At 37.8% G+C, this 25,864-nt stretch overlaps 1 protein-coding gene across 1 annotated transcript in view; it reads left to right on the forward strand.

Annotated features, from left to right (window-relative positions):
• DCC (DCC netrin 1 receptor) overlaps positions 1-25,864 on the forward strand; it is an 891,673-nt gene that overhangs the window by 797,317 nt on the left and 68,492 nt on the right. Inside the window, exons 18-21 of the mRNA XM_040984736.1 lie at positions 2,199-2,337; positions 7,329-7,436; positions 11,032-11,226; positions 16,005-16,037. Coding sequence (XP_040840670.1) covers positions 2,199-2,337; positions 7,329-7,436; positions 11,032-11,226; positions 16,005-16,037 — 475 coding nt within the window. The remainder of the gene's footprint in view (positions 1-2,198; positions 2,338-7,328; positions 7,437-11,031; positions 11,227-16,004; positions 16,038-25,864) is intronic.

Raw genomic sequence — 25,864 nt, forward strand, 5'->3', positions numbered from 1 at the left:
ATTTTTACAGCTATTTTTAAGAAGAGCTTCTGAGAAATGTTTTTCAGGCCATTGCTTTGATAGTAGGAATGACATGTCATCAAGATGTTATTGGAGCACTTAAGTATTTATTTGATGTTGTAATGATATGTAGAATTTTCTTAGGCATAACCTAAGATTCATAGTAGAATGAAAAAGATGCAGCCTACTGCAATAGGAAGGGACAGAGAGAGAGAGAGAGAGAGAGTGCGCATGTAGTGGTAAAAGGGTTTTCCTTAATTTTGTAAATATCAGTGTTTCAAAATCTACATGTCCAAAACAAATCACTCTATCTATCTATCTATCTATCTATCTATCTATCTATCTATCTATCTATCTATCAATTATAAATAAACTCAAATGTGAAAGGTAATGTAGAAAAGAAGCATTAATATGAGAAATTTATATGTTTTTCTTCATTGCCATTTTTAGCTTTTAAAAACTCTTTTTAATATAAAGATGGTAGATTTTATGCACTCCATTTACCATACTTTCCTCCTTCATTTCAATTCCCCTCCCCCTTTCCTCTTTTTTCCTCATTAGCTTTTGCAATAATATTATTTTAATATTATTTAAAATAAGCACTAAAGACAATTTACTTTGTGCTAAAATATTCATACTATGTTGCTTAGAAGACAACCAATGAACTCAGAAGACTTAAATAATGCTAACACTTCTTTGCACACCAATATATTAGTATTTATCCAATTTGATGTAGCACCTCTGGTAGCTGACCGTTTGCCATACTTAAGATTTTACTTAATGGGAAGTATGCAAATAGAAAGCAAGCCACGTGACACCCGTTTCCTTCCTGTAGAGAGTTATATAGTTGTTTTTAAAAAGCTAAATAGATTCTCCAAACACAAATACTGTGTATAACTTAAAACTCTTTTTTAAAAAATGATAAATAAGTTTTTATAAGACCTCATAAGCACAGAAAACAAAAGCAAAAATTGAGATTACATCAAGCAAGAACCTTTGATAAGCAAAAGAAACAATCAACTAAGTGAAGAAGTGGCAGAGTGGATGGAATATACTGATAAAGGCTTAATATTCAGACTATGTAAGAAGCTCAAGAAACCCAACAACAAAACACACAATCCCAATAAGAAATGGGCTGCTTTTCAAAGGATAAATGACAGATAGTCAACAAACAAACAGAAAGATGCTCAGGATCCCTATGCATCATGGAAATGCAAATAAAAACATTGATCAGTTTCATCTCACCCCCTTTTCAAGTGGGCATCAGCCAAAATTTTTAAAAATGTAACAAATTCTGGCAAGGATGTAAAGGAAAAGCTACTCTAATACACTGTAAGCTAGTACAGCCATTATGGAAGACCATATGGCAATCTTTCAGAACTCTGAGCATGAAAGTTACCATATGGTCCAACTGTTCCGTTCCTGAAAACTTATCAAAAGGAAATGAAATCATGTGCTGTCTATTGTTTTGTGATAACTAATATGTAATGCATTAAAATGTAATGTATTTAAAATTGACATCTTGCAGGTTGATTATTCTTTATCATTCTCGTCTGTTCTCTTGAGGAATAGTATTGTGTTTTCTGAATGAATTTTTTATTTAGTGGAGGATAAAGTTTGACGTTATAAAGTGAGTTAAAGGTATGTTATCACAAAAATTGAAAGGAAAATAAGAAATGAGGAAGTAGCAAGGGAAATATCATTATGTCCTTAAAACTGTGTCTATGAAATACATGAAATCTGTTCTCTTTCATTACATATGCTAAAAAATCATGACAAATACATGCCTAATGTTTGTTAAGATCTATGTGAAAATATTACTGTAACATTCCCAGATTTTCTCAGATGTCAATTGTAAGTAAATGAAAGGTCTATGAAGATGACCTCAATAATTGAGTCAGCTGAAGGAGTAGAGTTTATGCTGCAATCATTATTGTTGCTTCATTTAGAAAAATTTATCTGCTAGCTGCTCCTCTGGATAACACAATACCTGTATTTATCGCCCCTGCATCGGTTGCATAATCAGCACTGTAAACTGCTGGTCAAGGAAGTAGCATCGTAGTTATCCTTAGCTGTTATGCTTTGGGAAATAAACTCCTTGTTTTGTTGACTTTCTTTGATAGTTGTTTTATACATCTTGATTTACCAACTTGATGGAACTCAATTGTTATCTGTTTGCTTCTTTCGCACTTGTATAGTCAGAAGACACAACAGCTCTAAGTTACACAGCAACAGGCCTCAAGCCAAACACGATGTATGAATTCTCAGTCATGGTGACAAAAAACAGACGCTCGAGCACATGGAGCATGACCGCACATGCCACCACATACGAAGCAGGTATGTGAGGACAATCTGGCTTCAAAACGTCAACTTTGATGTGTCTGTGGAAATGTACAATGTGTTATCTCAGCAGTGTGCTATCCGATGCAAGGTCTTTTGCTTTGTATTCCTCAAAAGTCCTGTCTGGTACTATACTCCCCATCTAAAAAGGAAGATGAGTTCCTGCATGGATTATGCAATCTGATTGCGAAAGTAGTATGTATGTTTTAACTCTGTGGGATATAAATGAATGTCTGTTTTATTTAAGTAAAAAATGAAAGTTTATTTATAGAAATTTGTCCAAAACAGTCTCATGCCTGAATACCAGGCATGGTAGGTATTTGCCACTTTGAAAGAGATTAAATAGGCAATAGAATACCGCATTGTCACTTTAGTCTCATGCGTACTGGTCCAAATGGACAGAAGTTTCCAAGTGGCCTTCACTCTTGGAAAGAATACAACTCTAGGGAACTGTAATTCAATGCACTTTTCACCAGTCACACTTACAATAGATGATAAATGTAGGATTTAATGCCGTAACTGGGACTCAGTATATTTGATATTTATAGTTCACAGAAATGTAACATCTTATCAGTACTTTTAATTGGTCCAATTCATTCCATGGTATTCTATCATAGTCATCGGCGGATTAAACTGCAAATATTCAAAGTTCTTCTCTAGGCATGCTAAATTTCTCTTTCCATTAGTATTTGTCTGATGTCACTACAGTTCTAATTTGCATTTCAGACTCAACTTTAGCTACCAGAGTTATATGAATATTTTTACATTTTTGTGGAGACTTCTTCTTATAAGAAACTTCCTAGTCAGCTTAATTTAATTTAGCATCCTTGTCTTTCAGTTTACATGTAATGCCTGTATCAACTCTTCCCCTTGGTAGTCTGCCCTGGGTTCTGTTATTACAGTTTCTTAGAGTGATTTCTAAACCATGAGCTTTTGGGGAGACTAAATGGTATTTGCTTCCGACTAGAAAGAAAATGAATGGAGTTAAGTGTGAGCTAGCAAGACATATGCTCTTCCCTGAGTGAAAGAGAAGAAATAATCCTTTACCCTTAAAACAAGCAAATTCACTTATTTTTGCTTTCATAAACAAAAAATGCACGCCAATGTTTGACTTGATAAACACACTGTCACTTTCACATCAACTGCCTAGCCTTGTAGCAACACCAGTGGTGAGAACCATTGCTGACAAAAGGATATTGTAGAAATATGGTTAGTCAAAAAGGTGATTATCAAATCTGGATAAAGGTGTAAATAGCGTGTGGGTGAGATGTTTCAGTGACGATGAAAAGCCAGAAGTAATTCACAAGTGTCTGTAGATTTTTATATCTGTGAAAAAGAAGCAAAGTGAATGAAACAGCTCCAATATTTGCTCTAATTCTGTAATACTGTAAAGTAACACCTAACACAGTTGGACCTTGAACGGGACAGAACTGCATGTCTGCCAAGTTTGCAAGTGAAGAACTCTTGTACTTTTCAGAATGACCCCATCACCATGATTTGACCCTGTATTGCTGTCTTTCCCTATACTGAGATTCTTGTTTTTCAGAAGACACAAGTCAGCCTTTGCTGCTATACATGATCATGCATTGAGAAAGAACATGTTAAAGACTATACAAACTCCCCGTGAATATTGCTCTGAAGTTTTTTTTTTTTTTCAAAGGAAAGAGCCAAGGGCTTCTCTTAAATGGAGGGGATACAACACCTTTAAGGTCCCAAGAGCTGAAATTCCACACTCTTGACCATTTCCTTCTGTATTGAAGTGATTCAAACATGGAAAGATTGCTTGAAAGCCAGACAGATTAGAAGACCCTGATTTTCTAGCGGACCAACATTTTAGTTACAAGTTTGTGATAGTGTTGATCTTGGAATTGTATCCCAAGAGAATACTGTCTGAGTAATTTGGTCTTCAACAAACTTAATTTCAGGATAATTTTAAATTTATAAAACAAAAGTTGCAAAATACTGCAAGGAATTGCCACATATCCTACTCCGTTGACCACTGCTACTAACATCTCATGCAAATGATGTATTTCTCACAGTTAATACAGCACACACAGCTTCCACTTTTTTTTTAAATTGAAACTTTGTCTCTCCCACCCTTTCTAGTAATCTTCCTTATATATCCATAGTGAGGTTTTTCGTTTGGGAGTTTTGTTTGCTTGTTTTTTAAGCTCTGATATATGACATAGGACACGTCAGATGTATAATCCAATAAAGGGCAAAGAGGCTAAAAACCCTAAAATAACATGGAAACACAATCACAAAATGTGGAGATAGTTGAAAACAGAGCAAAAAGATCAAGTACAGAGTATTTCTGAAGAAGTAAGGGGATGTTTCATAAAGGCAATAATGTTTATCCATCTTCTGCATGATTTGCCAGACAGCGTCAGGAACTTAAAAAGAAAGGGACAGGCATGTATGTGAAAAATGATGCATGGATTTTATCATTTTTTTGCATCAAAAATTACATTTTCATAGTATTTTCCAAAAGCGTCTTCAGGTGCTCCATATCCAATGTTGATCACCAGGAAGTGCAATAGACGACTTACAGAATCATACTGCTTTTCTCACTATTGACCAGCAACATCTTCCCCTTTCACACTCACCCTCCTGCCTGTAACCTCATCACCCCCTTTCTGGGACAGGCCACACAATCACCTGACAAGCAGTGATCTTGACATCGGTAAGGCCACCTGTGTCTCCAGGGATTTGGCAAGGTTGTGCAGCCCGTATGATTCTAAATATTTGAGCTGTTAGGAATAGGAGCAAAATTTCTCTTCACCAACATTCACATGATTTAAGCAAAAAGAACGTCCACAGTACCCAAAATAGATTAATTGATTTTTTTTCAAATAGCAAACTACTATTATTTTAACAGCGAATACTGAAATGTCATTTTATCATTGTTGAGTGCTCTAACAGTTTGAGTAAATCCATTTAATCATCATTGCCTAATTGTTTTCTAAATAAACAGTGTGTTTCCTAGACAAGCATCAGTGGCATTTTTAACATAATAACTATATAAAGAAAACATAGACGCTTCTGATGAGCTTAAGAGACAGATCTTGTGGCCAGCACTGTGGCGTGGCCGAGAAGGCTGCTACCTACCTCCAGAATTTCCTATGGGAGCTGCTTGGGTCCTGGCTGCACATCGAATCCAGCTCCAGGCTGATGTCCTAGAAAAAACAACAGAAGATGGCCCAAGTGTTTGGGCTCCTGACCCCCAGGTGGGAGACCTGGAAGATACTCCTGGATCCTAAATGTGGCCTGGCCCGGAGTCTGCCATTGCCTTCATCTGAGGAGTAAAGAAGTGGATAAAAGATTCTTTCTCTGTCTGACTTTCCCTCTCTCTGTAACTCTTTCAAATAAGTAGCTTAAAAAAAGAATTTATTTTACCTCATAATTATATATTTTTCCTATTTTGTTCCATATAATAATCTATGTTGCCTTCCTACCCATGGCCTTAAAAACATCTTCAGTGAAACCCTGAAGAGAATAACCGTATTTAAGAGAACATTAGCACTTTGACAATTTCTTGTAAGGAATTTGTTTTTCTTGCGACTATAACCTGATCAGTTTCACTAAACGACATATGTGCAATCCTTATACTCTAGGACTAACTGCTTTTTTCCCTCTTCCTCCTTCTATCTGTCTTGTCTTTGTTTTCTTTCCCCTCTCTGCTATTCTCATTTCCTGGTCAAATTAAAAGTATGAAAGAAATTGTATAAGATAGACTTGGAGCATGGTTAACTACCTGAAGTTAGAACTGTCTTGTGAAGCACAGTGCATGCAAACACAGGAAGCAACCTAGAAGGTAGTGAACTGTCCTGCCCAGTTGCTGCCACTTTCAAAATGACTTTCACTAGTCATCGATCACACTACATGGGAGAAGCAGTTCTTAAAAGAATAGGGATTGGGCCCGGCATGATAGCCTAGTGGCTAAAGTCCTTGCCTTGTACACGCTGGAATCCCATGTGAACACCAGTTCATATCCCAGCTGTTCCACTTTCCTTCCAGCTCCCTGCTTGTGGCCTGAGAAAGCAGTAGAGGATGGCCCAAAGCCTTGGGACTCAGTCTGTGCATGGGAGACCCAGAAGAAACTCCTGGTTCCTGGTTTCAGATTGACTCAGTTCCCACCACTGCAGCCACTTGGGGAGTGAACCAGCACATGGAAGATCTTTTTCTCTGTCTCTCCTTCTCTCTGTAGATCTGACTTTCCAGTAAAAAGAAGCGAATGTTTAAAAAACAAAAAGACATGGATTTGTGCATCTTATTTGAGGCCAGATTGATGCTAAGACCCTCATGTTTATGCTGCTTCCTTCACTGACTTTCTTACCTCTGGGTTCTTAATTAGAAGATGCCACATATTGCAGAGGATGGAGGAGAGCATTGCTTCAGAAAGTGCATGAAAAAAAGAGAATTAAAGGCTAAATTTAGTATGGTGCAAATATTTTGAAATCTATGCCTGTGTCCTTATAATATCTATCAAATCTGAATTGAAACTGTGTTTGGAGACCCCTGGCTTGTCTCATAGGCAGCACATCATGACCTGAGAGTTAAATCATTCATAAAGCTGTTTTACTTTTTAGATGACATTATCCCAACATCCTGCCCTTTGATTATGTGCAGTTTCAGTAACACTGGCTATGCATGCATGTCTTAGCTCTTACGATGGCACTTGGGTTTTGAGCATCTGCTGCTTGAACATACCCGCTGTATTTGTCTCTGTGTTCACAGATAGGCTGTTTTGGTTGTAGTCACTCTTCCGGTGATCATTTAACTTCCATGAGGAGATATCCTTTGCATTTCTCTACTGTATGCTCATATCCTAGAAATTAACTTCAAATTTAAAAACAAACTGCAAATGACAAAATAAGCATGAAATGCTACATTATGGATTCTGGCTGCCGAGCACGTGGTTGGAAGCTGCACCAGTGCCTGTTCCTTTCCCAACCACGACTGGGTCTTGTTTCTGCTTTGTCTTGCAGCCCCGACCTCTGCTCCGAAAGATCTGACTGTCATCACCCGGGAAGGGAAGCCTCGTGCTGTCATTGTGAGCTGGCAGCCTCCTTTGGAAGCCAACGGAAAAATTACAGGTAAACCCTCAGCTTTCTTTCCAAGCAGAGTTCTGAGTGGGCTGTGGGTGTTGGCCCCTGTGCTGCTGTGCCCTTGGGTTTTCCTGACTTGGCATCTCTTAGCAGCTGACTCCCCAGCGCTCGGATAGTCATCTCTTGCCTTCCACTCACCATGACTTTCTTCTGTGCATAGAAAATAAAAATGCACTTCAGATTTGAGAGAGATGTGTTTCAATTCAAACTTTCGCTTTTCCTACTCTGCAGTACCAGGACACCCATCCCAAGCAGGACCTCTGTATGCACATGAGTCAAAGGAAGCCTAATTGTTTAGCAGTTGTGAAACACAGAAGATGCCTAATGACCAAGTAATTTTTCTAAGACATATTACAAGGAGGTCTCTTCTGGGGAGTTTTAATTTCTGACTTAGCTTTTTGCTTAAATCATAAGGTTCAAAAAACATTTAATATTGACTGAGAGAAATTGAACATAATGAATAATTCACAGTGACAGATTTTCTTGTTGCCAAATATTACTGATAGCATCAATGCCTAATTAATGCTTCCATTAGGAGCTTGTGCTGTTAATTAAGTATGAAAAATGTAATAGGGTTCTACCAAAGATTGCAGATCACATAAGGCTCTTAATAGATGTCTACATAGCATGTAATTATTAGGAAAAATATATCTCAAAATATGCATATTATAGTCTAATTAAGTTGGACCATTGGGGTAGGATCATGTAAGAGTTACTCCTTTAGCTTTGTATGCAAGAGGTGGATAGACATATTCTAAATTAGCAAACTAATCCAGCCTCTCTGTGATAACAGAGATAATATGGAGATACATTTTCAGATGGTGCTCTTCATGTGAGTTGCTTTCTGCATTTTGCTTAATGAAAAGATAATGTGAAAATCTCAAATGTGATTGAAATTTAAGTTGAAGATATATTTTCTCTAGGAAATTACTTTGAGTCAAATAGCAAATCGGATTTTCATGTAAGCTCACAAAAATGGAAAAAAGAAGCGGGGTATGAAATCTCCACCAAATCTTAACTGTTCCATTCTCAATGTGCCAGACCTGTTAAAACCAAAACTGACACATTCTAATTTTCTTTTCCTCCTCTCAGTATTATCTATTTTTGAGTGGTTCTGTTTCAGTGCTTCTATGGACTTTGATTATATGTTCTCTCATTATAACTCTGAAGAGATTTTAAATAGCTTTTGAATAACAGAACTCTATAATGGTGCCAACTATGTAAAGCAGTGGGTTAAGCTGCTGCCTGTGTCAGAGTGAGTTCAAGTCCCATCTGCTGCATTTCTAATCCAGTTTCCGAATAATACACTTGGGACGGCAGCAACATTGTGAACAACAAGTTGACATATTTGACCTTGATTCCACTGGGAGCAAACCCTATGAGCCATTAAGGGAATTTCTGCCCCATGTGTATTTTGACCCCTTCATTCGAAACTTCTAGGGAAAGAATTGCAAAACATTCTCAACTATAGATCTCTATGCAGAAAACCCAGATAATCAGCTTCTCCCGCAAATCTTAGCTAAAAGGTGGGCCCTTTCCCAGGGCATGAATCAAGTTCCTGCGGGAGTGTTTGCTTTGCTAAGCCCTGCGTGTGTTCTAGAGAAACACCTGAGGAGGACTAAGCCTAGACTCCTAGAAGAGATGTTTGAGCAAGTCATTCCCTTGCCCCTCTGAGTCTCACCTTTCTCTCTCAGAATTGGCTGCAACAAAATGCTGGGAGAAGTCCTGAAGCCCACAGAGCACTGAAACACATCAGCTGTTATTATTTATTGTTATTTCAAGTAAACCCTTTTAGGGTGCACATTTTATCACTATGGTTTGCATGAGACTGAGACAATTAACTTTTAAAAGTAAGTCCTTCAAAAAAAGCAGCCAAATAACATCACGAAGGAGAAAATCCAGATCATTTTCCATCTTAATTCCCTCACCATAAAATGGCCACGTTAGAATTTGGACTGTTATTTACAGAAGAAAATGGTTCAAGATACATCAGATATTTATTATGTGTTTGGCATTCTGCTGAACATTTTAGTATTGTGCTTGCATGCTTGTGTTGTTCTGTTTTGAAATGAAAACATAAAGACTATCATGAGCACACAATTGCTCGAAGTTCAATAACTAAGAAGTAGCAGAGCTAGTTTTCAAAATGTGTGTCTATATTTAACTGTGACTCTACGTTTTGCTCCAACTTTTTAATGTTCTACTGAACTAAATTAGTGATTTTCATGAATCATTTTCAGCTGAAATTTATTTGAATTTGTCAGAGGAAGGGCTGAGTATTGTTGCTTTAAAAAATCTTCCTGAGTGATTTCAGAATACAACCACAGTGGTTAAACTCTGGTCGCCACTAAATGTTATGCCTGGGCTGCACATGCTGAGGACCAACAGAGAAAGGCTGGGTCTTTCAGAAATTACTTGCCTAAGGACTCAGTTATGCTCCTTTCCTGGGCCATTTCTTTTCTAGCTGCTTTTATTGAAACACACTTTTTGCTTGACTTTCATAACATTCTTGGGCTATAGCATTTTCACGTAATCTGAAAATATTTCTTTCCTAGATTCTAATTATTGCTCCCTCCATGCAGGCCTTGTTTTATTCCTTCTAGTACCTTCTCTGCCAGCATGTCTATGCTAGAGTCAGAGTCAGTGATCACATTCTCATGTCTCTGGCCATCTCATCACACAAGAAGCTCTGAACACAATGACCAACCTTCATCCTCAACATTTCAGTGTTGTGGTTGCCCTGGCGTCTTTTTCGCTTCCTCAGTGCCTGACTTCCTTTCTCTTATCTGCTTGTCCCTGCTTTGGCTTTTCTTGTTTTTGGTCTGTCACCCACTCTAATTGACCCAATACTTTTATTGAGCAATTACTTTTATTGAGCAAATGAAGAAAACCAGGACTAAGCACGGCTGATTTGGATGGGAGCCCAATCCTCCTTTTTATCATTGTGCACTTTAATAAAGCCCATGAAAACCCCACAGTGCTGTGTGTAGAGCTGATGTGCTCATCCGCTGTGCCATTAATCAATATCTATCATGGCATGGTGATCATGAGTAACAAATCAATGGACATCAGTAGTCTGAAAATAAGTTTTTATTCTATGATTTTTAAAAATTTTCCTTTGAATTCTAGTCCTCTCACATTAATATTTAACACAGGTCAGATTCACACAGCATTGGTTTGTGGCAGTATTGCTCATCATTATATCCTTTCATCTTCCTGAGTTCCCAGCATTTTAAGGCCTTCATATTTGCTGCAACAAAGGCCAAAAAATTAACACATATTTTAAAAGTGTGAATTTCCAAACACCTCCGGCTTTGGCCCTTCCAGATCTGGATGTTGTGGTCATTTAGGAAGTGAACCAATTGTGGCAGTTTTTCTCCCCCTCTCCCCCTTTCCCCCTTTCTCCCTCCCCCTCCTTCCCTTCCTTCTCCATCTCCTTTTTATTTAAAATAAAATCTTGCAGTTTATAGATTGTGGAGATATAATAGTCATCGCAAATTATATTTGGGAAACAAGAGTGTTTGAAGGTGGAACAACAGTATGGAACCAAAAAGCCAAAGGTTGTGTCCTTTTCTTGATTCAGCCTACATCTTGTTTTACACCTTGGACAAGAACATACCCATCGATGACTGGATTATGGAGACCATCAGTGGCGACCGGCTCACGCATCAGATCATGGATCTCAACCTTGACACAATGTATTACTTCCGGATTCAAGCACGGAATTCAAAAGGAGTGGGCCCCCTGTCTGATCCTATTCTTTTCAGGACACTGAAAGGTTTGTATCATTGCCCTTTACTCTTCATTTGCAGTGAAATTGTTATGCAGTAACTTTTCAGCCTGTGTTAGCAACTGCTCCACACCATCTCTTTTGGCAAATTGCCTATAGTAGGGAAGCAAAACAAAATGTACCTTTTAGTCATAGAGCCAACATGGCAAGGAAAGATCTATTGTGTTATCAAATTTTATGCCATCAGCACAAGATATATTTAACCTGATCTTTTTAGTTGCGACATTTTTGGAATTTTATATTGATTTCATGTGTATTCATTCTTTAATGAAACTCTTCAGCCATTTTCCATGATAGAATAGAAATTACAATGCATTGAATCATGGGAATGGCACACTACTATCAACTTTAAATATTTTCTTTCAGGAACTGTCATCCTTACTTTTTAAAGTAAATTGTAATGTGAAAAAGCAGAAAACAAACAAAATTAATTAACGTAAGGATGTGGAGTAGCAGCAGCAAAAATCCCTGGGTTATGGTTGTGAGAAAAACTGCACATATTCCATATGCTTGTAAGGATGCAGACAGCTGTATGTTCAGGCAGATAATCATTAAGATCCAAAGATAGTGGTTACATCAACTCATGTTGACAAACTTTGCAGGAGCACAAGATTGTCTTTCTAAAAGGTAGTGATTTTATTAGTTCCTATGACTGAACAACTGATATTTTAAATGTTTCACACATGACTTTTGAAGATGTATATTTAAGGCATGATATTTATCTTTCTGAAGAAAAATTTTGGCTATGTATCTTCAGAAAACTTGATATTACATGATAACCAACAACTGTAGAATTAAAAACATGTGAATGGTTGACATTTTTACCCAGTTTCTTGAAATACTGAAAAAGGACTCTTAGATTAACTTTGTTGTTCTCCTAGCACTGTGTCTTGGCACAGAGTGCATTTTGAATTCACGGGAGTGATCTCTTCAAAAGCTGAATGTGGTCAACAGTTACTTCAAACACTGTTGACAAGACACAAACAGGAGTTCAGTCTAGGCCTGCATGGCACTTCTTAATGACGAAGTAGAAGTTTAAAAAGAATCAGAACCAATGATCTAAGCTTTTTTGAGGACTTCAAATGTCTAAATCAGGATTCACTCTACACTAGTAAATAACAAACAGATCAGCAAACAACTGTCTATCTATATTATGGTGGCATGTAAAGTAACTTGATGAAGTTTGGCATTTCCTGCATCTTGATCTATACACAAGTACTAAATTAATTCGTGGTATGCCAACTACGATATCTCAGGAGGATTTCACATTACTTCAAGTATCTAAATATATAAAAGAGCAGGGTTATGAGTTATTACAAGGTTTACAGGCCCATACTTCTAACCTTCCTGTAGATTATTTCATGAACTCAGTATTTCATTTGTAACCATCTACTCTAACCACCCTGAACTTTTCCACAAAACAATTTTCAAGACTGAGAACAAGGCCAAACATTTCTTCTATAGTACAACAAGACTACAAAATTATTTCTAGTACTCTAATGTTTAGCACTGTCGAGCATACAGGTAGGTCACGCTCAATAATACTCATGAGTTTTAAACAAATACTGTTCACATAATAGGAGAATTTGTGATGTCTTGAAGATATTGACAACTGCATTACACATGCAATCATTTTCACATCACTATAACAAACCTTGTAAGACAGATGTATAATCCATTAGAAGAGATTTAAAGCCACAATGAACCAAATCTATACAAAACCACAAAATTGTGCTGTGGTTGTCCTAGTTATTCAGTTCTCAGAGATGCCTCAGAACCTCAGACCTTTGTTGAACAGACTGTAACATTTGACAGAGGGAAAGGCTTGGATGTTGTCCTGAAGCTGAGAAAATTCCCTGTTAGGTACTACACAGGGGTTTCCTTGCTGGCACTGCCCCTGACAGGTGTTCACAAACTTCATTCTTTCATTTCATTATTTTTTTTGCAAAAAAAGAAGAAAATAGTAGTATTTTCTATAAGGAATTAGAGTCTCACTTTTTCATATTAGCCATGATGACACAGAGGTTTTGGAAATTCAGTCAGTAACCACTGGTTCGCTAACATTTAATGATTCTAAAGTGATTGTATCACAATGTCCTTTTACATGTATATATATATGTGTGTGTGTGTGTATCTAATTTTGTTTTCAATATGATTATTTAAGAAAGTCTGAGTGTGATTCTTGGACCTGACTGTTTTTCCCACAAACTGTCAGTGTTTTGGAAGACATATGTCCGTCTGTCTGTAGGTGCTCTCCAATGAGGGCTGCTTACACATGAAGTTCTGCCGGGTTGTAGGGAGGAGAGATGCCCCAGTGAATGGAGGCGCTCACATAGGATCTCTGACGCATAGAAAGGAGCAGGCTGTACCGGTGAGAATGAGACCATGACCTATTGTTCAGCCATCCTTAATTACCATTCTGATATGTGCCTCTACCCCATCCAAGAAGGTAGCAGAGAAAACTCTACCAGAATAGTAAAATCAAGGTGTTCACGTAAGTTTATGAAAAAATAGATGATTTTCTTGACACATGACATGAGCAATTAAAAATTCAAGGAATAAATTATAGTCATTTAATGTCATCATTTGTTCTTAATAAGAGGTTACTATTATACACTGTTGGGTCCCTGTGGGGAAATATTCTTCAGTAGATAATGATTTTTTATGAGAATCAAAATGTCTCAGGATATATGTAAACATTGCTAACAAAAACGGCAAATCCAGGAAAGAGCAAGGATAGTTTTCTGTTACAGTATATATTTATCATTTGCTAAAATTATCTTAGACTATAGAAAATGAATTCATGATGAAATGTAAAGGAGTCATTAAAAAATAGGGACTTTGTTTTTACTTTTTGTGAGATTATTCTAATCAGCTCTTTTTTACCTATGAAGTGCTGATTGAGTTTCTTCATTGTGTTCTATTCTGCTTACCAAACTTGCACACATCCTGCAGTCTATTGCTATGAACCTGAAATATTCTGCTCCCTTCATGCTGGAGACCTGATATGGCACTTCTGACAACTCAGTGTCCTCCCTCAGAATCTACGTTAGGATCTCAGATCAAAATCTTGTCCTCCATAAACCACATATAGTGCAGTTGCCTGATAAAGTACCTTTCATCAGAAAACTCCTATTATTAGAATAAAATACAATTTGAGAAATCATTCATCTTCAGTTAGAAAAATGCAAGAGAAAAAAAAATTGAGACAAAAATTAAATTGCAGTGATTAAAGAGATGAGATTAGGTGACCTGAAGTAGAACACTTGTTCAACTTTGAGAATGTACAAAGATGTTGATAAAGCTTATTTTAAAAATTCTAGCACTGAAGGCACCAGAGAACACTGGTGGAAATATGTTCTGTAGATCCATTAAACAATGTCATGCTATTTTGAAATGAAATAAATTGTAGTCCAGCTCTCATTTAGAAAGTCATCCTCGGGCCCAGCGTGGTGGCGCAAGTGGTTAAGGTCCTCACCTTGCATGCCCGGGATCCCATATGGGTGCCGGTTCTAATCCCGGCCAGCCCCGCTTCCCTTCCAGCTCCCTGCCTGTAGCCCGGGAAAGCAGTCGAGGACGGCCCAAAGCTTTGGGACCCTGCACCCGCGTGGGAGACCCAGAAGAGGCTCCTGGCTTTGGATCGGCATAGTATCGGCCCGTTGCGCTCACTTGGGGAGTGAATCATTGGACGGAAGATCTTCCTCTCTGTCTCTCCTCTCTGTATATCCGCCTTTCCAATAAAAAATAATAAAAATAAATCTTAAAAAAAAGAAAGTCATCCTCTCATGTAACACGCATAAAGTCTGCTCAGCTGAATGCTGTTTTGCTAATAACATTACGGTTGAGATACTCTGTTCCTATACACTTTTATAGAACATAATTTGTGTTATTTCTTTTAGTAAAAGAAGAGCTATCACCATAAGGCATTTGTTTTAGTTATTTTTCACACAGTGATGGTGAACTGCTGCGGGATTGTTAAACATATTGAAAGAACTTACTGTGTTAGAGCTTACTACTTACTCGCTTTCTGTATAACTTTGAGGCTTATAGAAGATGCAAGCCAACATGCGTAGTTTCCGAGTGCAGCCAAGACTCATAACTTAAGACAATCACATAAGTGAAAACATTCTAATTAACAGCAGCTCACAATGTCCTTTATCAGTTAAAATGTCACTTCAGAATTTCTCGAAATGTAGCAACACTAGAGTTTTTCTTGCTATTTTACTTTATGTGGTTAGCAAAAGCAGCTGCTCTTTTTGAAATGTTAGACATTTTTAAGTTAAAAAGGTGCATTTAATACATTACTGATAACTTATCTACAGTTATGAGCAACTCAAGAATTATCTTTACAGTGTCTAAAGATTTGGTAAGCTGATTAAATTACATTTATGGTGTTCTAATTTTTTGTCTTGTGTGTGTATGATTATTGCAAAGAATGGCATAAAATATTAGGAAAAAGACTTCACAACATACTGAAAATTTATATTGATGATAATTACCTGATAACTGCATGAATTATTTTACTATTCTAGTTTTATTTAAACTTACATAAAGACTTGCTTAGGGGGACAAACTATTTTTGGGAATGTATATACAGTTAAAACCATAGTTTTTACCTTTGCTTTGACTGCTTATTGCATAGAACTTACCACCTTGATTTTAACATGGCAGTGATCATCATATCAAAACTTGCTATCAAAATCGTTGAAGCTTTCTTGATGGGAACTATCAAAGTCCAGTAATACCATTTCTTTTTTCCCCTACAGTGGAGCACCCTGACAAAATGGCCAATGACCAAGGTATGGCGATTCACTCTGTCTGTCATCAATCCTAACTTTGGGAAATGTCAGTCATTACTTTGTCTTGCCCTTTTTACCTGGGCCATACACCTGATGAAGCAGACGTTGCATGATGATTAATCTTGTTAATGAAGTTCTGCTTGGCTGAGGCGGAGACTCTGATAGGGAACATGTAAATTTTCTTGAGAGGAAATTGTTTTGTCTCTATTCTGAAGGACCAATTAAAATGTCAAGCTTCTTTGTAAGAAATAAATTTTTAGTCCCTGTCTGCACTTCTGAATAATTCACATTAAGTATAATTAAGCTCAGCATAATTTTCAAGCTGTTTTTGCAACCTTTCATGAGCTATGGATTAAAGTCCTGTAACTCTACATAAATCATGTATGCTTTTCCTCTGTGGCGAGATGCTTTCAATACAGAAAAACAAAGTTGGGTCAACTTTTTTTTTTTTAGCATGTCATTCTTTTTCATTTTAAAGCCAGACCGCTTTCATTCTGTGAATCAGATGTTGGTCAGACTTGTTGTCTTTTCTGTTGCTAAATGCTGATCTGTATTGAGAAATAGCATGGTTTTACACAAATGAAAATGGAGATAAATAAGAGTTATTCATAAAGTCATAGTTAACTATGAATTTGTTACCATGATTTGTAGAGTGATTGCTAAAAATAGGATTACAACATTTTGGCACTAAGGAAAATTAGAGAATGCAGAGGCAGAATGCAAAACAGTTATGAATTTCTTCTTTTTGGGGGATGCTGTATTATTTCCAGTGGATGGGAAAAGGAAATATGTGTAGATGCAGTGTTTGCAGCATGTTTGTTGTTTCAGCATCGCACCTTGTGTGTTTGTCTCAACTAGTTTGACTCTTGCCTTAGACATCTAAATATTATCAACAAAGCAACTAACTTAGGTTTTCTGAGGATATAGGAAAAACATTTCCAACACGAATTTTTTTTTTTAAACTAGATGTTGGCTCTCACTAAGAAAAAACTTGTCCGCATGAATCATTATTAATTCAATGACTCTGTGTTCAGGTTTTTCTCTGTATCTTTATACCACATCTCTACTTAACACAACATGGCTAGGGGATCATGGATGGCAGGTTGGACATGACACATTGCCAAGAAATATCTCTCCAGGGATAAATTTTCCATTCATTTGGCTGTTCCTATCCACTTCCATGAGAAATGTTTTTGATAAGTTCAGTATTGAGCATATGGAATTGTTTGCAAAAATTAATGGTGACTATCAGCATACTTTACTTAAATTGTTTATAAAAATATTAATGAGTAACTATTGTTTAACATACATGTGATTATGTCTGCAGATTCTTAAAGCTGAGCATATCCAAACCTGTAAATAATTAGGCAAAGATATCATTTCAAAGTTACTAACTTTTTCTTTTTTTTAGATTTATTTTTTTCATTGCAAAGACAGTTATATAGAGAGGAGGGAAGACAGAGAGGAAGATCTTCCATCCGCTGATTCACTCCCCAAATGACTGCAATGGCCGGAGCTGAGGCCAGGAGCTTGGAGCCGCCTCTGGGTCTTCCATGTGGGTGTGGAATCCCAAGGCTTTCTCAGTTGCTTTCCCAGGACACAAGCAAGGAATGGATGGGAAGCAGGTTCATCAGGACATGAACCAGTGCCCATATGGGATCCCGGTGCATGCAAGGAGATGAGTTTAGCCACTAGGCTACTGCACCAGGTCCTCAAGCATAAAATTATTAATACCATTTCTCCTATTATAGTTAGCTGTGTTTAGACTCAATTTTTGAAATTATATTTAGATTTATATGTAGAATTATCATTGCAATTATAATTCAGTTTCTAAATTATGTTTAGAAAAATATGTAAAAATATATATGGAGAAAAATACATGCAGAAAGAGAAATAAAATTATTCAGTGACTTAACCCTTTGAAATGTTATATAATTACCTGTCCAGTTAAAAAAAATACTCTAATAGTTCAATTCATGGGTTTCCAGTCTCAGGTCACCCTTGAATTGCTTTATGCTGTTATGTTTTCAGTTATTGTTCTGGTATTAGTTTAAACTAATAAATATATATGATTTGTAAATTGGGCATTTAATAGAAGACAAATCAGCGAACAACAGTTATTCGAACCCCAGCCCTCTGATCACACAGTCTCCAACGGTTTTCTTTAGATTCTCACATCTTCAGTGAAATCCTTTCTCAGGAAGAAAGGAGCTCAAGAATTATTGCCAATGGCTGAGTCTGTTAGTACATTTGGGCAATTGTTCTTTTTCCCCAGTTATTACTTGAAAGATTCTGTCACATATTATGCTACTTGGTGCCTTATTCAATCACAGCAGGCATAGTTGGTCAAGGTGATGGATTCTGAATTTTACTCCAAACTCAATTTACTGGTAAAATTGAGAGGGACTGATGGCATATCTTTTAGCAGTGATAAATAATGTCTTTATAGTCTTACCCAGAAAGAATATAAACTTCCTGGACCTCCAAAGCTCGTTAAGCACAGTGTCAGGTGCCTGAGTTGATGACCAAGTGCTTGTGAAATAATCCTAGATTAGAGATCCCTCTAATGCTGATGAAAGTAATAGCATAAGGCTGTTTGAAATGTTCTGATTCCAAGCACATAACAAATCAGCTGAATATGTTATAGGGTGCCCGCTGTTAGACTCACTTGCCCACTTTTCATGGAGAAATAATCCCATTGTAACATTCATATCAACAGCTGATTTTCTGCTGGAAGAAAATTCCTTCCAGGGACACTTTGCACTTGGAATCAGAGTCCACCTAACGAAGATGAATCATAAAAAGTAGCCAGAGGTTGAATTCAACTTGCGTGAGAAAACGCTTTGCTTGTCCTAAATAAGAATCTGACTTTGAAGATTCTTGTCATTTTTTTTTCTTGGAATCTAAGACCTGGCATAAACAACATAAGCATGAAGACAAACCTTACTTGTATTTGAATCAGCTTAAATTGGATGAAACAGTTGCCTTCAACAGTAGGAGTACAAATGATAATCAATTAGCATGGGACACGCAGTCCCTCTCTGCAATTGTATGCTGATTGTGCCTAGCACTCTCTTGATGTTCTGATCTTGACCAACTCTGCAATTCTTCACTAACACCTCCCTTTTCCCTGTGATGTTTTGATATATTTGGATACTTTTCTCGGTACAAGAGACCAGTATGTGTGGGATTTTAAGGAATGACCACAACTTTTAGTTTTGGGAGGACTGCTTAGGTTAGAAAACTTGCTGTCTGTGTAGAGTGGGGACTACTAATCTAGGAAAGTTCAACTTTCTTTTTTTTTCCTCTCCCTTGCAGCCCCTGAGCCGGGATCTCATGATTGATCCACTTAACCCCCACCAACACTAGTGGGAATGGTATATTATTAGGTCCTAATTAGCAAAGACAAAGACAAGGTGACTTATGGAAACACAGCTGGGAAATATACTGTTTAAACCCAGAAGGCCATATTACATAAGCCCTGTTTTACACCACCAAACACATTCATTACATGGTAGTATCATATGCAACACATATCATATGTGCCCAACCATCCATACACCTCTGACATACAGAGTATCTAATATTGTATGCATTGGTATTTTTCCCATTAAGAGTCTTCCTTTGCTCATCTGTGTGAATCACTGAAGAATGAGGCAAGGAGCTAGCTCACTGGGGTCTTGGTTGTTGATGGGAAGCTCAGCCGATAGTATACAGTCCTTCACTATCTCACAAAACACAGGGATGATGCTGTTCCCACCACCTTGGTCAGACTGAGTCACCACAAAGTGCCTGCTCTTGGACTCCTTCGTTAACTGCCTACTTTTTCAGACAAACAGAAGGTAGATGTTGTACTCTCCTAGACTGTTGCTACTCTTCCAAAAAAATTTGAGTTTTTTAAAAATTCATCTAAGCTTTATAGAACTTTCCACAGAAGCATCTTAGGAAAACTTCTTTGGGGGTTACAACTTTTTCTGGAGCATTTAAATATTGACAACTTGCAAATGTCACTGCTAAGACATTTATTCTGAAGGGATGTTGCATCTTTGTATTTCATTTAAGCCCTGAATATTGTTGTCCACATTGAGGTGTGTAAATATGAAAATTTGTGTTCTTAATATGATCACAAATGTTGAGAATTTCATGTGAGCTTCTGTGCCCCCTTTTGGGGCCATCAGTTGGATACTGTAGGAATGAATGATTGGATAAAGAGAACAGACTGCACGTGTACATGTTATGGCTGAGATGAATTACAAGGAACATGCGCACTTCATGCATTTGCGCACTCCTCTGGGTCTCTCATTCTTCAGTGGCTGGCATGGGGTGATTAGCAGCAACAGCTCAGAGAAAAGGTGTGTGTTCATCGTAGGTGTACAGAGCCAAATAGAGGCTTCTGTAACAGCCTCCTGGCAGAGAGGAGGATTGCTCATCTGCAGTTCGTGGTCAGAGCCATTAGGGATTTCACTTTCTCTCATCAACACTGCACACTCAAGACCAATGGGATGCAATCAGATACATTTATTATAGCTTGTTCCTGCCACTGAGACCCATCAATATGACTTTTTTTTGCATTCACAGCCACAAAATGATGAGCGTAGCTCAAATTTTCTCTTGGCTACTTTTGAGATTAAAGATTGGCAAGTTTTAAACTTGGCATTGGAATCAAAAGTCCAAGGATTAAGCTTTTGTTTGGTGTAGTGTCTCACGTTGGTGGCTTTCCTGCTCTGTGCCATCCACTCTGCTGTGTACTGTCCCTGTACCTGTTACGCGATAAAGCAGCGCTGTTTGCAAGAGTGATTCATTCTCACAAGAACCTTAAAAATGTGGAAAATGAGATCCAGAGAAGTTAAAACCCGTCTAAATGCTCACTGTGTGTCAGTGGCCAGGCATAATGTGTGCCCAGCCTACCTGTCTTAGAATCTCTACTCTCTTAACTGCCGCTTCATTTCTGGAAGTGCAGTGTACTAATTGGCTCCTACTAGGCTATCAAGATACTTAAAACTAAGCGGCCTCACTAGAAGTTCACCTGGTTTAAACGACTTTGTCTTTCCTCAATAGAGTATTCAGGCAAAGTGCTTAACACTACACCTGCCATTTTACACCTCAGCAGTTTCAATCTCATGAATAAACAAAATGCTAATTGTTTCCGATTTCAGGGAAATAGGGTTTTCAAGGCCGCCTAGTCAAGCTTGGAATTTAGTTAATGTAATCCAGACTGCAGTGTTTGGATTACAGCAGCTAGGCTGCTATTTGAGAAATGAAAACCTTCAGAGCCTTCGGAGGGGAGCAGTTTAATTGAAAATTAAAAGCTCTTTTGACCTTATTGTGTATAGTTTCAACTCATTTCATTACTCAGCTGCTTGCGAGACCCACTTGAAAAAGCTATTCTCACCTATGATTTTCTAAAACTTTGCAATTCTGGAAATTGGGACTGGCAAACAAGTAGAGGCAAAAAATGAGTAACGCGTTTTTGATAGAATTCACATTCTAAGTGCTTAGCATGTTGCCAATAGGCAGTCAAGTAGCGGCTTAAGCCAACCTCTCAGTTTTTACCTTTTAGCAGGTAACTGAAAGCCAACCATGTAATCAGCACGACCAGACATTGATGTGATTCATGGTAGAACTTTGACCTCCCCAGTCTTTTAACATACATGTTTTTGTTTACAGACGTGCAACTAACATTTCATGAACCATTTGTTGGGCAAGGCCCACTCAGAAGGAGGTCACTTCCTCACTCTAGGTGTTGATAAAGTACAAGGTTTTCCTGACTTTGTTTTCTGTCCTCTTGTATAAATCCTAAACTCTGCCTCCTCAAGTTGCTTTCCCAACTAGAGAAGGAAGCCTGCTGCTCACAGAGGGCACTTAGTAGGTTGACATGAAGACCTTGACTATCCAGTCCTTGCTTCTGTGTTTTAGCTTTCTAGCCTGGGGTTCCCCCTCGTGTACGACAGGTGTAGTTGCAGAAATCTGTAAGTTGCTTTGGGTACAGCCCAGAGTGCCAAGCTCAGTGCTGTAACAGATACAGGACCCTCAGCCTTGGTCATATAGTCAGCCTTTCTCAAGGTGAAGTCCCCATCTTTTAAAATCCCTCTCAATTCCTTGTTTTCCAAGAAGCCGTTCTTACCTTCTGATGTTTTACTCTCTTGCATGCCTGTATCACCTCAATATATTGTTCATGTGTTATGGTTTATTGTTTGTTTCCAACTTCATGGAAAGATTTTAAATTTCCCGAGGACAGATAACTGGTTAGATGAAAATAGATATTGCTATCTCCTTACCCACTGTCCAACCTGCCAGATCAGTAAGTACTGAACAGCATTATGGCTCTTATAGAGCAGTGCACTGCGGTAGAGACAGAGGTGGGAGATGACGGCTTTCCTGTCTCTCTCTTTATTGTAGTTCTTGGACGATCTTTCTTCTCAACCCACCTGGTACCGACTGTCCACACTAGACACTGAGCACCTGCCTGCTCCCCCCAAAGCAGAACTCTTTAAAAACTGATTCAGTCTTAAACTCTGATGTTCATCACTCCCTGTATAGGAAAAGGAGGTGAACAAGTGCAGGGAAGCAAGAAAATGCTCTTAGGACAAGAATAGCAATGAGGAAAATTACTGAGTCCTGGCTCCTGGCTTCAGCTGACCAGCTCATGACACGCTATTGTGGCCATTTGGAGAGTAACCCAGTTGAGGGAAGATGTTTCTCTCTCTCTCTCTCTCTCTTCCTCCCCCTCTCTACCTTCCTCTTCTCTCCCTCTCTCTGTCCCTATTCTTCCCCTCCCCTACTCTTCTCTTCCCTGGATCCCCTTCCTCTCTCCCCTTCCTCTCCCTCCTCCTCTCTCCCCTTCCCCTCTCCCCTTCCTCTCTCCCCTCCCCCATCTCCCTCTGCCTCTTTCTCTCTCTCCTTTTCTGGTCCCTTTCTCCATCTTACTCTTCCTCTCTTGCTCCCTTTTCCTTTCCCTCTCTATAACTCTGGCTTGAAACAAATAAATAATTTTTAAAAATAGGAATGGTACTCAGTATTTGTCGCCTCAGAAGCATTTTCTTGGAATTTTCAGTCTTCTTCCACTGTCTTTTCTGAAGCGGTACCTTCATTTCTGAAGCTCTTCATGGTTGAGAAAGGAAGCAGTTCCCCTTGGCTTCCGGAGCCTCTTCTGCTGCTCCGCTGGAGAGTATAGCCAGCTGTGTGGTCACTCATGGGCCTTGACCCTCAACCAGGATCGACTGTTTGAAGTCTGTTGGTGTCTACCTGCCCAGTCCCATTCCTCCCTTCAGCTGTTGCTTTATCCACTAATGGTAATATATTTACCATCATCACCAAACTCATTTACTAAAAGGCAATGCTGAATGTATTAGTTAATCTTACTGAGTTACACTCAGCTGTAAAATAGGGCCAATTATGTCTACTTCACAGACTCATAGTTGATGTTATCTTCATCATTTCATCATTTTTCCAGGCATAAATATTTACATATTTAAAACATTATACAAAAAACTAGAATAAATATATTTGTCAAACCTATCATGTGATTATTTTTATTTGTAGAGAAGTAAAATATTAACTAAACCTAACATTAATTTTCTAACAGATGGCTTGTTCCAAATCTTTAGAGTAAGGGCCATCTGTAGTTAGCTAACATTATTCATTGATATGCTTACAACAGATCTGGCTGCAGTGACTCAGCTCTGTCACAGAAGGAGTCACACTTCCTACAGGTTTATATCTGACCCTTTTCCTGAGGATCTGAGGCTATACCTTATGTACGATTGAATAACTCAGAACAAATTATTACCAGTTTTAAGCTTCGCTAACAAAAGTCAGGTCTTTGGGATGGAGTAGTCATTTATATTTTTTATACTGATTTCTAGTCCAAACATCTTCTAAATTCTCATTAGACTTTATTCAATAACAGGTGTCCTTAAGAATGCTTAGGCATGCCAAGCAGTAGTACTCAGTACCCTTACAAATGAGTATTCAGTATAATCATTTCATGGTATCTTGTGTAAGCATTTCATGGTACTTACCATATAGCACCAATCTTTTTATATTTATCATGCTTCTGACTTTATTGTCTTGAAATTTGAAAGTATTTTTTCCCAGGATGTGGGCTTAGCACACAAAAAATAGCAGCTGGATTCCTGTGTGTTTACATCAAGGCTTTCTTGGTTTATCAATACCCTAGAAATGGGTTTTGTTTTCCCGGCAGAACTAGTGTAAGAAATTTGCATTACCACTGATCCATTCTTACTTACTGAGATAGCTCGTTTCTTTAATTTGTGGTTGTGTGTGTGAAAAGTTACTCAGATTCCTTGTGTAATATTAATGTAATTATAACCAACAAAAAGTTAACCAATGTCAACACCCTGGGTTTTGTGAAGAGAATGTTTGTATGATAACCATCCTTTCTTATTTAGATGCTTTCTTCAGGGTTTCTTTATCCTAGAGCTCAAATTTATGGGACATTTAATTTTCTTCTATTGAAATACACAGCTTAATCAATAGTCTTACTGAAGCTAAGAGATGCTACACCCAAAGAGCTTTATGTCTAAGTGTTATATGGATGTGCTTTGAGGTTTGTTTTTGTGTACTCCCACAAACATGCAGGGAGAGCAGGAAACTTCATTAAAAAGACATTGGTCAGGATGCTATAGGGAAAGGAAAATCCTCCACGGGCTATCTAATTTCCAGCCAATACGGGATTACTCCCAACAGGCATCATTTATTGCTTTTACTGGCCTAAGTGAAAGGGTTGTTAGTGGATCTTTTGGCTGACTGCTTTGCAATCAAGCTACTTACAGTTGCTAGAAGAGTCATCTTAATATTCATACAGAACTTGTGTCTCACTTCATTTCTTCCAACATCGATCTCACAGTCTCCCATGGGCCAGGTTTATCCTTTGCTTATTGAAACCAAAAACGTGTTGGAGTTACAGAAGCAGGGTTATTTGCAAAAGTGTTAGGCTTGTCCAAGTTAATGAGACTACCAAAATTTCACAATTTCTGATCATTTAAATGTTCATCTTATTGACCACCCTACTCCAAATCACCAACAGAACTCAGAAGCCATTGTAATACTTACTTTCCTACATATTCCTAGGCATCAACCTAGCACAGTTTAAATATATTGTGGTTAATTATTTTGCTTATGGGAAAATTAACATCTACCCATCATAAGCTCTAACTTGATACTAAAAGAATTTTTAAAATGTGAGTGTATAGGTTTCTAAGTTTTTTCCACATACTCCTTTTGCAAATACGATGAGACCTGAGAAAAACTTTAGTGAAAGGTACGTTGGTATGTAAATCAGTGTCATAAGACTGGGACTTGAAAGTCTCTAAGATAACACACGACAGTCCACGACTGTCAGGAATCAACCAGTGGTGTCGTACGTGACTGCCGCAGTTGAATTCCTCAGCATCAGACACTGATCATCGTTGTTTGGAAAGTAACTCTGTTTAGCAAATAAAAGGCATAATGAAGAACAGTTGTATTTTGACAGGTATTTTATGTAGATTTAACTCTCTAATATTTCTTTGAGGTTTACCTAGATACTATAGAGCTTAAAATCTAATCAAATAACTACAGTACACCAATATTTCAAAAGAAAAAGGTATTACCTTTGGTAAAACAGCATTCATTAAATTTTGAATATTAGATAATTATTTTTAGCTAAATCTTGGCTTTATCCTCTTAATATTGCTTTCACACGTGCTAAACACCTAGTTGAAGACAATGTTTTTGATAATGTAACTTAAAAATAGCCTTCTCCCTTTCAGCAAGAATTTCTTTAATAAAAACTTTTTTATTTTGAATTTTTTTAATTAAGTCAT

Source organism: Ochotona curzoniae, unplaced genomic scaffold (assembly GCF_017591425.1).
Source record: "Ochotona curzoniae isolate NIBS_2020 unplaced genomic scaffold, NIBS_Ocur_1.0 contig_43, whole genome shotgun sequence".
Classification (NCBI taxonomy): domain Eukaryota; kingdom Metazoa; phylum Chordata; class Mammalia; order Lagomorpha; family Ochotonidae; genus Ochotona; species Ochotona curzoniae.